The 14,784-nt window shown below is 36.9% G+C and overlaps 1 protein-coding gene across 1 annotated transcript in view; it reads right to left on the bottom strand.

Annotated features, from left to right (window-relative positions):
• The window catches only part of BTBD9 (BTB domain containing 9), a 390,983-nt gene that overhangs the window by 98,993 nt on the left and 277,206 nt on the right, over nt 1-14,784 (bottom strand). Inside the window, exon 8 of the mRNA XM_012746790.3 lies at nt 2,079-2,268. Within this exon, the coding sequence (XP_012602244.1) occupies nt 2,079-2,268 (190 nt within the window). The remainder of the gene's footprint in view (nt 1-2,078; nt 2,269-14,784) is intronic.

Genomic DNA, 14,784 nt, shown 5'->3' with positions numbered 1-14,784 from the left:
TACTAGTGGCTTGTCTAGACTGATGTGGCTTGTCTCTTCCCCTTTCCTAAGCACAAAGTGAGTTGTTTGGCCCCCACTATGAACTCAGGGCTTCTCTATCTGTGATTTGTTGCCTACGGTACTTAGCCTGTGATGTGGCCCTTTATAAAATGAGGTTGACAATTTAAATGAAGAAATCCACAGTCTGAATTTTCCTAGAAACCCAGCATCAACTCCTCAGGGTGTCCCAGTGACCTGGCAAGCAGCTTTAACCTCTGTGGTTATTAGCCTAAACACAGATAAACCTTTGCTCATTAGAATCCTACTACATTATTTTTTGTGCTATTTTTTTCTTTATACATGCTGACTTTAAAATGGGAATAGGAAACAACAAAGCAAACACGATGGAGCATGATGTGGGCAAGGTAGTCATGTCCTGCCAACACCTCTAGCCCTGGCAGGCTGAGACAGAAATATTTATATGTGTCTGTGTATATACATATCTTAATATTATATTTGCATTACATTTTTACATTAGCCTTTCAGATCCCTTCTTAGAATGTTGAAAAAAGAAGGGGGGGGGGGAAGCAGCCTACTCAAGACCCAGATAGCTTTCCTGAATTAAAAGTCCGATCATGTGCTGAATAACAGCGTTTCAGTTATGATGATGGTCCCCAGAGAGTATGATGGAGCTAAAAAATTCCTATTCCCTAGTGATGTCATCATGTCATAGAACAATTACTTTATTTAAAAAAATTATAGGGTAGCCTGAGTGAACAGTGTTTTTAAAGTCTACGGTAGGAGGCTGGGCGCGGTGGCTCACGCCTGTAATCCTAGCACTCTGGGAGGCCAAGGCAGGCGGATTGCTCAAGGTCAGTAGTTCAAAACCAGCCTGAACAAGAGCTAGACACCATCTCTACTATAAAAATAGAAAGAAATTAATTGGCCAACTAACATATATATATATATATAGAGAGAGAAATTTAGCCGGGCATGGTGGCACATGCCTGTAGTCCCAGCTACTCGGGAGGCTGAGGCAGGAGGATCGCTTGAGCCCAGGAGTTTGAGGTTGCTGTGAGCTAGGCTGATGCCATGGCACTCACTCTGGCCTGGGCAACAAAGCGAGACGCTGTCTCAAAAAAGAAAAAAAAAAAAAATTAAAGTCTAGAGTAGGATATAGTAATGTCCCAGGCCTTCACATTCACTCACCACTCACTCACTGACCCACCCAGAACAACTTCCAGTCCTGCAAGCTCCATTTATGTAAAGTGCCTGACACAGGTGTACCATTTCTTTTTTTTAATATTTATTTTTCCTGGATCTTTTCTGTTTAGATACACAAACACTTACCATTGTGTCACACTATTTATAGTATTCAGTACAATCATATGCTGTACAGCTTTGCAGTCTAGGAGCAATCGCCTGTACCACATAGCCTCGGTGTGTAGAAGGCTGCATTGGCCAGGATTGGGTAAGGACACTCTATGATGTTCACACAACAATGGAATTGCCTAACTATGCATTTCTCAGAACACATCCCTCATTAGGCCATGCATGTGTACACAGTCTGGGGGATGTCGCCAGTTTCATGTTTAAAAATGATATAATTCTATAAATCAAACAAAGTTAAAGTTCCCTTCTTAAAATAAAACAAAAAGGAACAACAAAAAACCCAGATACAAAGATCACTAAGATCTTTTAGAACCAGACCTCATATTCAGATGTTTGCTTCATTTATAGAGTCATTTATTAAAGTCAAAAATGATTTTTCATTCTATATAACGTCTCTTGGCATTACCCTGTAAGTCTCTAACCAAGACAAAATGAGACTTGAGAAGGAGGTTTGCCATACCCAGAGAGAGGCCTCTTATCCAGTTCCTCCATAAGTCTAATTTTGGTGTACCTTCCCACCAGAAAACCCAAACAAGCACCCTACATCTCACTGTCATCTCCTCTCTTTATACTCCCACTCCCTTTTCGCTATTTAGAGCAAAGAACAGTTTGCTCACTGGAGTTATTAGGATCATTTTACAAAAAAATAAGAACTTGTATGTGTACCTTCCATTTTAAAGCTAATGAATGAGAAAGAATATTCTTACCGTATTGACCCAATCATGTACGGCTGTGCCAGTTGAACCACAATTGCACCACTTCCTAGCTGGTGACATGTGTAGCCAGAATCCCAGTCATAATTCTTAGTGTCCCCATTCAGCAAGGCATTTCGGCTCCGACTGACTCCTTCAATCACACTGGCACAATCAGAAATTGTTGCAACATTCTCCATAGGAACTGTGAATCCAAACACAAGATTTGGTATCAGGATAAGAGAAGCCAAATATACCTCAATAGTATACTCAGAATGAAATTAATTAATTGCTATCTCAAATCAATGATAAAACGGAAATTAGAGCCTCTTGATTATCTTAAGATATAAATATATTTTCCATGCTAAATAGCTTTAAAAATAAAGTTGAACCTAAGGTTGAAACAAACCAAACCACATGTAGCAATTAACCTGAATATAGTTTATAACAAAGAAACATGATAGCCCATAAAATATAGATTGGATAAATATATTGTAGAATATTTCTATAATGAGAAACTAAAATTGAGATTAATGAGTTATAGCTATATCTAAATGGGTGAATTTCAACAACATAATGTTGAGTAAAAAAAGTAAGGCATAGAAAAACAAGAGTATGAGTTCATTTATACGAAGTCTTTAAAAAGTCTAAACTAAAAAATACTTTGTTTAGGGCTATCTACATAAATGTAAAACTAAAAAAGAAATCCAGGGAATTATTACATAAAATTGAAGATAGTTTGGGAAGAGGGGAGATAAAATCTTAGGAGGACCCCCCCACCACCACCAAAAGGTCTAAACATTAACTGATTTCATTTCCAAGAAATATTGGTCTTATTCTGTTTCTGAAGCTAGGTGATGGGTACATAGGCATTTGTTTTATTAGTCTCTAAGCTGCAGATATTTATTACATTTATTCTTCTGAGGATTTGTTTAAATAAATATGATAAATTCAGAATTTTAGAATTCATAAAATAGGAAAGTGATTCAGAACATAGTAACAATCCCTTTTCAGAATATACAGTTGTCCTCAGCTGTGATTCTTTTATTATTCTGTACATTGCAACACAGATGTTCTTTCCTTCATTCATGAACTGTTTCATCTTGAAACACTAGCTCTGTTTTTATTATGAGTCTCTATACTTTGAGTCCACACCAACCTGCTCACTTACAAAAGTCAAGAGCTTCCACAAAATGATGCCTGTCAACTATGACACAGATTATCTAAACACCGAGAAGAAAATGATAAGAAGTAAGGGCCTTTTAGGGCCCCTAGGACCTTTTCTGTGCATTTAAAGCCCAAAATCTACAATTTTCTTCAGACATTTAAGTTATTTAACTCAAATCTACAATTAACCCTAGCTACTTACATTCAAGATTTGTAGTTTACTTAGGATAATTGAAAAGTGAATTGCAAAAGAAAACAATTTCTCATTAGATATGTAAACTTGTACTTTTCAGTATAATAATATACTCTTATCAAAAGAAAAAGGGTGAGATATACTACCACCATGCCAAAACAATTTTAAATTTATAATGATGTAGAGTAAAAAATTCTGTATATATCTTCTAAGCAACGCATTAATTTTCCAAAGTTGGGCATGCCTGTACTTAAGCCCTCCACATATGCCTTCACCAATTGCTTTGCTCTCTGTAGATGAGGAAAGCCACCCAAGATAAGGAAAGAAAGGGAGGAAGGAGGGAGAGAGAGAGGGGATGGATTTTCTGGTGGTGAATCCCTTGATTATGAAGCTTAACTTCAAAGCAACAAGAAAAAATCACAGGTGAAACTGCCTGTAAGGACAGTTTACTGGCACAGAAGGGGCTCAGAGAAGCTCACCATGACTTTAGAAAGAAACAGAGGTGAAAAGGGTAAGTAAGACATGGTACCTCCATCTCATGGAAAAGGGGCTGTCTGTATTCTTTGATTTGGAAGACAGAACTTAAGGAAGTAGCAGAAGATGTACAATGCACTGAGCTAATACGAGTCTGGTGGCTTGTACCTGTAATCCCAGCTTCTCAGGATGCTGAAGTGGGATGTTTGCTTGAACCCAGGAGTTTGGTATTAGCCTGGACAACATAGCGGGACTCCACCTCTAAAAATTTTTTTAAAAAAATTAGCTGGGTATGATGGCATGTGCCTGAAGTCCCAGCTACTCCGGAGGCTGAAGTGAGAAGATTGCTTGAGCCCAGGAGTTTGGGGCTGCAGTGAGCTATGATCATGCCACTGCAATCCAGCTTGGGCAACAGAGAGACTCCATCTCTTAAAGAAAAAAAAATTGAGCTGAGATGTACAATAATACTGTAGGTAGGTTATGCTGCAGTAACAGACAGGCCCCTATTCTCTCAGTGGCTTAACATAGCACACATTTGTCTTTCCCTCACCCCATGTATTCAATGATGATCAGCCAGAGCCAGGTGGCTCTGCTCATCATATCACTTAGGGATCCCAGTGACAGAGGCTTCATATTGACATGTGCTTCCTCAATCACAGCAACAGTGGGAAGAGAGTAAGCTGGGCACTGGTTCTTAAAACCCTTTCCCCAAAGTAACACACAGATCCCTCTGCTCACATTTCATAGACCAACGCAAGTCACATGGCCTTACCTAACTTCAAAGGGGATGAGAAAGCACAACTCTGCTGTGCACCCCGGAGAGGTGCCCAGGAGAAGAAACGGGGTATTTGGTGAGCAATATTAACATGGACTCCAAATATGAAACCAGGATGAAGGAAGATTCACCAGACAGATAAATCTGGTAATTTGTTTAAAGTATATAAAGTATTTCAATGAGTGAATATCCCAAAATTTATATATCTAGTCTCTTGCAGAGGGGCATTTAGATTGTTACCATTGATTTCTTTGCCATTACAAACCAAGGTATCTGCTTGTGTTCCTGAGTAAGTTTCTTAAAGGAATATCCACGATTGAGATATCTATAGATCTACATATAAATATATGTTATTTTAAATTGTAGCATATTATGGGGGTACAAATTTTAAGGCTTCAAATAATGCCCTTGCCCCCCTGCCCCCACAAGTTTGAGCTTCCAGCATGACCATCCCCCAGACAGTGGACATCTCACTCATTATGTATGTATATACCTGCCCCCCTCTCCCCTCCCACCTGCCCAATACCCAATTACTGTAGTTCCTATGTGTCCACTTAGGTGCTGCTCAGTTAATACCAGTTTGCTGGTAAGTATATGTGGTGCTTGTTTTTCCATTCTTGGTATACTTCATGAGTGGATTAATAAAATGTGGTATATGTATACTGTAGAGTACTATTCAGCTCTAAGAAACAACGGCGATATAGCACATCATGTGTTTTACTGGTTAGAGCTGGAACCCATGCTACTAAGTGAAGTATCCCAAGAATATATGTGTTTTTAGCACTCATTGCTATGAGTTCCTGTCCAGTTCCCTAGATATTGCCAAATTATTCACTAAAGTGGCTGTAAAACTTCATACTCCCAACTCATTGCTTCACATCCTCACCAACTCTTGGTGGTGACGTCAGACAGATGCGTGTGAAGTGAGATCTCAATGTGGCTCTAGTTTCTCATTTCTTTGTTAAATGAAGTTGAACATTTTTCCCTTTTTTCCCTCTGAAATCGTTCTCAATTTCTCTTCTGTCAACTGCATGTTTTTATCTTTTGCCTATTTTTCTATTTTCTAATTGATTTGAAGGATGCCAAAGCTTTGTAGGTCAATATATTGAGTTAAATATTTAATCTTTTCCTTTATGATTTGTGTTTTTCCTTTCTTGTTTATAAATTCTTTCCTATACCAAACCCATTAAAATACTTTCCTCTATTTTCTCTTAAAAGTTCTCATATTTTTCTTTTCATGTTTGGTTCTTTAATCTATTCAGAATTTATTTTTGGTATGCTGTGAGATAGGATTATTTTCATCTTTATAGGAATGACCAACTTTCCCATTATCATTTAATGAACAGTCCATCCTTTTCCCCACTAATTGTTACATATAAAGTTTTCATATATATTTGCATTTCCTTTTAAAATCTGTATTCTGTTTCACTGACAGATTTGCCCAACATGTGCCTTTACCAGGCTGTCTTACTTACTATTTAAGATAATTTCATAGTAATCTCTTAGTGCCTCTCCTCCCCCTCCTTTTCCTTATTCTTTTTCTTCAAAATTATCTTATACATTCTTGGCTCTTTCAGGAAAATTTTCCATTTTGTTCACATTTTCATATATACCGGCATAAAAATTTTCATAGTATATCCTCTTTCTCATTCCAAATATTGTTCATTTGTACCTTTTCTTTCTTTTTTGATCTGTTCTACACAGATTTATTTATATTACTAGCACTTTCAAAGAACCAATGTTTGGTTTTGTCAATTGTTTATTTCCTATTTTACTAAATTCTTCTCTTATTATTTTCTTCTTTCTGCTCCTTTGAATTTACTCTATTTTTTCCCTACTTGAAGCAAATGCTTAATTCATGAATCTCTTTTCTTACAAATGTATTTAAAGCTAATGCTGTATTTTACTTCTAACTCCTGTTTTGCCTTTAAAATCAAGGTTTGATATTTAGTGTTTTGAAAAGTGCTGGTCAGGTATTGTGTAGAATGTTCTGCAATTTAGGTTTGTAGGATATATGCTATTTTAAAAGTTGATATATATATGTATGTATGTATGTGTGTGTGTGTGTGTGTGTGTGTGTGTGTATATATATATATTTTTTTTTTAGAGACAGGGTCTCACTCTGTCACCCAGACTAAAGTACAGTGGCACCAATATAGTTCATTGTAGCCTCAAACTCCTGGGCTCAAGCAATTCTCCTGCCCCAACCTCCTGAGTAGCTGGGACTACAGGCGTGCACCACCAGACCTGGCTAGTTTTTCTTGTTTTTTTGTAGAGATGGGGAGGGGGTGTCTCGGTATGTTGCCTAGGCTGGTCTTGAACTCCTGGGGCCTCACACAATCCTCCCACCTCAGCTTCTCAAAGTGCTGAGATTATAGGTATGAGCTATGTGTTACTGATTTTTAATTACATTCAGCCCTGTTACTGATTTTTTAATTACACTGTAATGTGAACAAAAAAGTGTGGTCTGTCTGATATGACTAGAATTTGAGATTTGTTTTGTGGTCTAGTATATGGTTAATTCTTATTAACTTTTGATAAATGCCTCAAAAGAATGTGTATTATCTAATTTGGGGGACATATGATTCTATGTATGTTAATTAGCTCAAACCTATTGTATTATTTAAGTCACTTATATGCTTACTAATTACTGGGAGATGTTTCTTAAATCTCCTGCTATGACTATAGATTTATCAATTTATCCTAAAAATTCTGTCAACTTTTGATTTACATACTTTGAGACCACATCATTTCAAGTATATCATTTTAAATTATTATCTCTTTCTGGTGGGCTGAAACTTTCATCATTATATACTGTTGTTCTTTATTCCTAATAATGTCTTTACCCTAACGTCTATGTTGTCTGAGGTCAAATAACTATAGCACCTTTACTTTGGCTACTATTTCCTTAGCATCACCTCTTTATTTTTCTGGTCTCTGTAAATAACATAATAGGTTTTATAAAAATTCAATGTCCTTGTCTTTCAAGTAGCAGATTTACATGACTTACGTTAATTGTTATTACTGATATATTTAGTTAGATTCAGTTTTCTTTCCATTTATGTTTTTTCTTTGCTGCTTTCCTCACCTTTCTGTACATTTTGCTCCAGTTTTCTAAATGGATGAATAGCTTCTTTTCTTTTCCCTACCAGCTATCTCTGTTGATTTGGTTTGGAAGTTATATTTTACATTTCTATTCTTTTACTATTCTTAAATTTTAGACAAGAATACTAGCTTTAATAAAGCCTAAAATTTTAAATTACATATTCCCTTCTTCTGAACAATAAAAGGATCTTAACAGTTATTTTGCAATTTAAACACTTTTTATTGACACATAATCTTTGTACTTATTTATGCGGCATGTATATTTTATTATATGCACAGAATGTACAATGATCAAATCAGGGTGTTTAAGGTATCTATCACCTCAAGTATTTATCATTTCTATATATTGGAAATATTTCAAGTCCTCTCTTCTAGCTATTTTGAAATGTACAATACATTATTGTTAACTATAGTCACTCTTTTCTGAACATTAGAACTTATTTCCTTCTATCTAACTGTATGTTTGTATCCATTAACCAACCTCTCTTTATTGCCCCTCACCCACCCATCTCAGCCTCTGATAACTATAATTTTACTCTACTTCCATGAGATCAACTTTTTTAGCTCCCACTTATGAGTGACACCATGTGATATTTGTCTTTGTACCTAGTTTATTTCACTTAACATAATGACCTCCAGTTTCATCCATGTTGCTACAAATGACAGGATTTTGTTTTTTATGGCAGAATAGTATTCTATTATGAATATGTACCACATTTTCTTTGCCTATTTATCTGCTGATAGGTTGATTCCATCTCTTGGCTATTGTGAAGAGTGCCACAGTAAACATGGGGGTGCAGGTATCCCTTTGATAAACTGATTTCTTTTCCTTTGGATACATACCCAGTAGTGGGATTGCTGGATAGAACGTTAGTTCTATTTTTGAAAAATCTCCAAACTGTTTTCCATAATGGCTGTACTAATTTATATTCCTACTAACAGTGCCTAAGTGTTCTCCTTTCTCCACATCCTTACCAGCATTTATTTTCTGTCTTTCTGATAACAGACATTCTAACTGGGGTGAGGTGGTATTTCACTGTGGCTTTGATTTGCATTTCCCTGATGATTAATGATGATGAACATTTTTAAATATATTTCTTAACAATTTGTAAGTCTTCTGAGAAATATCTGGTTAGGTCTTTTGTCCATTTTTAATTGGATTATTTGGGAATCTTCTATTAGGTGAATTGAGTTCTTTATATATTCAGGATATTAACCCCTTGTTAGATTCATAGTAGCAAATATTCCCTCCAACTCTGCTGATTATTTCCGTTGCTGTGTAGAGCTTTTTAGTTTGATGTAATCCCATTTATCTATTTTTGCTTTTATGGAATATTGGTTTTTCTTAAAAGTTTCACACATTTTTAACACTGTTTTTTATGAAAACCAGAAAGATGGTAAGCCTCTGAAAGGATAAAACCTTTAATAATTACCTTGCATGCTGATATCCCCAATAGACAACTTGGTCTCACTAGTTGTCTTTGTTACCTCTCCCTTAGTTTGTTGATTTTCACCTACACTATATCTTACTGCTTCAGAATTTTATCCTCAGATAATCTGATTCAATTAGTGTGCCTACAACAGAGACTATCACAAAATCATTATTGGTATGGTTTCAAGCTCTTTGGGAAACAAGGCTAGGATAATCACTCAGCATTCCTTTTCTAAAAATACATTTATTAATAATGCAAATGGGTTTATTAAAGAATATTCTTTCAGTATCTAACATATTTTCTACGCAAAACCGTTCTAGTAATATCTCCCTATGACCCTCTTAAATCTTGAGGTGCTCTAACACATATGCTACATTAGAGAATTTTGCCTTTTTATAGAATCCTGTATCTGTGTGCTGGAGAATATCATACCATGGTTGCTACTTTGATCTCAACATAATTATTAATGTGTATTAGTTAAAGCCTGTATCTACAAAGGGAGCCCAACACAGACACACCCCACAGAGACTGACCACATCAGTGAAATTTGCCCCAAGTCTCAAATTTCCTTTCAAGACACAGCTTTGGCTGGAAGGCTACTAACTTGGTAATCAACTCTGCTATCTACTTCATAAGGTGTCATGCAAAATCACAGGACTGCCACTTTTCTTAATTCTCATTTCTACTTTTTGATAATGAGTCAAATTAAGACTATAATAACTGAATGATACCAACAACTAGAAAGAAGAGAGGGGCCTGGGCACAAACCCAGTGGATTTACCTTCTGTAAATCACTAAGATGAGACAATCATTCTAGCACTGTTCCAATTCTTAATATTCAAAGGAGTATTTCAATCTGATCTAACCTGACAATCAGAGGTTTAGAACATGAGTCTCGTAAGGGCAGGAATTTTTGTTTCTTTTTTTTTACTGCTGTATTCGCATTGTCAAGAAACAGTATCTAGCAGATAGTTGGTGCTCAATAAATACTTGTTGAGTGAATAAATCAGAGCAGGAAAATGATGCTTATGTAAGGTTGTGGCACTCAACCTAGCTTAACATAGTTCCTTAATAAAAGCTAAGAAAATCCAAAAGTTACTGAATAAAGCAGAAAAAACTGCTTTCTCAGTGAAAGTTTTCTTAGAAAAGTAAAATATGATCAATCTCTGGGTCTTGATCTAAACATTAAAAAGGAAACAAAAATGCCCGAGGCAGAAGAGTTGCTATATAAGCATTACACACACCCTCTGCTCTCTCAACTTCTCCCCTAAATGTTTGTCCCACATACAGAGAGTCTGGTCACTCTTGGTAGACTAAAATATTTTCTGACAGAGAAAACATTTAGTGGGGCAAAGGGAGAGGAAGAACATAGATAACAATGCAGCTTTTAAAGACTATAAAAAGGTCTTTGGGCCTGAGGGGGAGAAATGTCTGCATTAGTCACACTATAGGAATTCTGACAGAAAAAGTTTATCCTAAATGTCACCATTGGGTTTCCTAACATATATAGGCCACTTCCTCCATTTCAGCAGGAAATAATTCCGTTATTAATTCTTCCTCCTAGAAATACAAAGCTCAGCCCACGTAATCGGGCTGCCTAATAATTACTCAATGGTTTACATAAGTTCTGTAGTCTTTTTTACTGAGAAGAATTCGAGAGTGATTCTAACTGACTTCAATGCACAGAAGGTTCCATACTGTTTTTCTTCCCAAAGGGACTGGGCCACGCCCCATTTTGAATGTTCATTATCGTCTTTCATATGCATCTGATAAATTTATTAAAAACACCATCTGGATGCAGCTCAGCTTTGTGCTATATTTCTGGTCTTCCAGTTTCCTCCCTTGTCCCACTGGAATTTCTGCCCCAATTTGTGTCACTTTGTTTACAAAACCTACTGCCAAAACCCAGCGTCTTGCGGCTGTCTCTGTCTGCTTTTCCTTTGCCATCCTTCAGCTACACACCTATTTAAAAAGCATGTGCTAGGAGCAAAAGGCAAAGGGGAACTGCCTGGGCAGAAATTACTTTTCCCCCTCTGCGCACATAGCAATTCTGCTCAGACAAATTTAATTTGCTGCCTCTGAATGCAAAAGTTGCATGTTAACAAAGTGTATACATTTTGCAAGCGTATGAATATTGGAATGACTCAGACTGCGGGGAACTACAGAAAAAGTGATCTGAAAACAATTTCACTGCTCTCCGTTCTTACGCAGCACCAGGGGTAGCCAACAGCTTGCCAGTAAATTTAATTCAGGAGTAATAAATTTTTAAAAAGGCAGTATTACTTCAGTAGGACATGACCTGAGGGCCACCTGTACCAGCTATATTTAAAGATAAGACTGACATGTTATTTAACTCTCTCCAGATATCACCTTTGACGGGGGTGGGGAAAAACCCACTTGAAGCTGATTTTTTAAAATGAAATAACACTTAGCACTTACAGAGGACTGTCATCTTCAAAAACTGTGCTTGTGTTGGGCTTTATTCAATGTTTCCCTGGCTGTTTTCATCACAAAATTGTTTTCTAACAGCACAGCGGTTCATGCAGCAAATAAGTACTTAATAGTCTCAGAGTAGATTGTTTTCTATTGCCAACATTTTCACAGAGATACGAAAGATTTCCTGTTCAAAAAGATAACTAAGATTATTGGCTTAAAGTCATACTTAGATATTCCCTCACAGACCTAAATTATTTTTCCTAAGGGGGAAAAACCCTAGAAGCCTCTATCCCCAGGCCTATATAGGAACTTGCCCCAGATCAGGCAAGCTTCCAACCTAACTGCAATCCAGCCTTCTGTCAAGTTATTCAAAAGGAAAAAAATATCCGCAGCTGCTATGTCTTAACAGCTGTAAAGGAACAATAGCTAATTAGAGAACAAGGCTCTCTTTCTTGGAAACTCCCAAAAATCTGCAAAAAATGTATTCTACACCATAGGTATGTAGTTACATTAATTCTTAGTTGTATCTATCAGGTTAGGAAAAATCACTGATCCATCATCTATGACATCATCACATCACCAAAGAAAAATCATTGATTAATATATGGCATATAATTTTCAAGCTATTCCTTTCCCAAAGTCTCCCTCGGCTGCCTTTGTGAGAAAGCCGCTACCTAACACCACTTCCAAGGGATTCGGTCGTGACCACCTCTCCATACCTGCAGGGGAAGCCCACGGGAAGAAACCAGGCTGTGCATTTTGAATGCTGGAGCCCCTTTTCCTTCTTTCTTTGCTTTTTGTTTGTTTTAATTACTATTAATCTAAGTATTCTGATCATTCCTGTTTCTAGCCTCAATTTTTACATCACCAAGGTTGCAAAATCACACCGTATCTTTAAGGCCTTTGACAATCTCGCTGGGCTCCATTTCAGCCAGTGCAGGAGGAGGTAACACTATTCTAAACTTCATTGTGGTCCCTTCTATCCTCTCCCCTTCAAACACATGCAAACTTTATGAAGTTATAGCTCTAAAAACTTCAGAGGAAGTGGTCCTCTTTTCAGAGATGAGAAATCAGAGATGGCTATCCCTAGGGACAGAAGTAAGATGGCAAAGTGACGGTATATTTCAAAGGTACAAGTTCACCAGGGTCAGTGAATTCTCTCTCTCTCCTTATGCTAGGGCATTTGAAAGAAAGCACATTCCAAAAATAATTGTAGTTTACTTTCTTACGAGAGGTCTTCAAAAAGATCCTGGAAAATTGTATCTTATGAAAGAACTATGGATTCTTTCAAAGAAGCATGGATTTCACAATTTTTTGTACCAAAATAAACTCATACTAACTTGTAGTATGTGTAAACAGGATCTAATTTGAGGCACTAAGAAGGATAAGACAGCTGTTTGAAAAGAGCCCCCATCCCAGCAACATGATTTCTGCTAAAATTGAAGCAAGAACAAACATCAAATTTATGGCGAAGCTTGGGTAGAAGAATGGTGAAATCACTGATGCTTTATGGAAAGTTTATGGGGCCAATGCCCCAAAGAAATTGGTGGTTTATAAATGGATAACTGCTTTTAAGAAGGGACAAGACAATGTTGAAGAAGCAGCCTGAAGCAGCAGACTATCCACATCAACTTTCAGGGAAAAATTAATCTTGTTTATTCCCTAATTAAAGAGAACCAATGATTAACAGCAGAAACTATAGCCAATACCACAGACATCTCAATTAGTTCAGTTTACACAATTCTGACTGAAAAATTAAAGTTGAGCAAACTTTCCATTTAATGGGTGCCCAAACTATTGCACCCAGATCAGCTACAGGCCAGAGCAGAGCTTTCAATGGAAATTTTAAACAAGTGGGACCAAGAACCTGAAGAATTTCCTTGAAGAATTGTAACAGGAGATGGAACATGGCTTTATTAGTGTAATCCTGAAAACAAAGCACAATCAAAGCAATGGCTACCAAGAGGTAGAAGTTTCAATTCAAAGAAAAATGGACTAGTCAAGAGCAAAGGTCATGGCAAAGCTTGGGAATGTTCAAGGTATTTCGTTTGTTCACTTTCTGAAGGGCCAAAGAATGATAACATCTGCATATTATGAAAGTATTTTGAGAAAGTTAGCCAAAGCTTTTGTAGAAAACTCCCCAGGAAAACTCCAACAGAGAGTCATTCCCTACCATGACAATGTTCCTGCTCATTTCTCTAATCAAACAAAGATAATTTGCAAGAGTTTTGATGAGAAATCATTAAGCACAACCTTACAGTCCTGATTTGGCTCCTTCTGAGTTTTTTTTGTTTCCTGATATACCTGTAAAGGACACCCATTTTTCTTTAGTTAATAATGTAAAAAAGACTGCATTGACATGGTTAATTACCAGGACCCTCAGTTCTTTAGGAATGGTCTAACTGGCTGATATTATCACTTATAAAAGTGTCTTGAACTTGATGGAGCTTATGTTGAGAAATAAAATTTATATTTTTAATTTTTATCTTTTATCCCACTTTTCCATGAAATTTTTGAAGTTCCCTCATATGTGTAGTTTGACACTCCTGTAGTTTAAATGCTGGAGGTTTTAACTGAGAAAGTTCATTCAAACAGGCCTTAAAGAATCAAGCATCAGATGTTTAGCAGCAGTAACCACTACAGTATATCAAAGAGGGATTCACTGTACAAGCAAGACCTTAAAATTGAGGACAAAAGCATTTACAGGTGTGAAAAAAAAAAGATATTCTAACATCTAGCTCTATGTTTGAACTAATAGGCAATATCTAATTGGGGTGACTTTTAAAATTTTCTCTGGACATAACCTGTCAGAGAAAGAGACTCTACACCTACCCCCTAAATACACTGGCAAGTTATTTATGCAGACACATGGAAAATAATACCCAACATAAAAACAGTCATTGAAATTGGTTTTGCAAGTTTTAGAAACTCTTTCTCAAAAAGTTATAATGTGGCCGGGCACGATGACTCATGCCTGTAATCCTAGCACTCTGGGAGGCTAAGGCGGGCGGATCGTTTGAGCTCAGGAGTTCAAGACCAGCCTGAGCAAGAGCGAAACCCTGTCTCTACCAAAAATAGAAAAAATTAGCTGGGCATGGCGGTGCACGCCTGCAGTCCCAGCTACTTGGGAGGCTGAGG

This window comes from Microcebus murinus, chromosome 5 (genome assembly GCF_040939455.1).
Source record: "Microcebus murinus isolate Inina chromosome 5, M.murinus_Inina_mat1.0, whole genome shotgun sequence".
Classification (NCBI taxonomy): domain Eukaryota; kingdom Metazoa; phylum Chordata; class Mammalia; order Primates; family Cheirogaleidae; genus Microcebus; species Microcebus murinus.
Note: the sequence above shows the minus strand (reverse complement) of the source record. Positions and strands in the feature narration are given on the sequence as shown.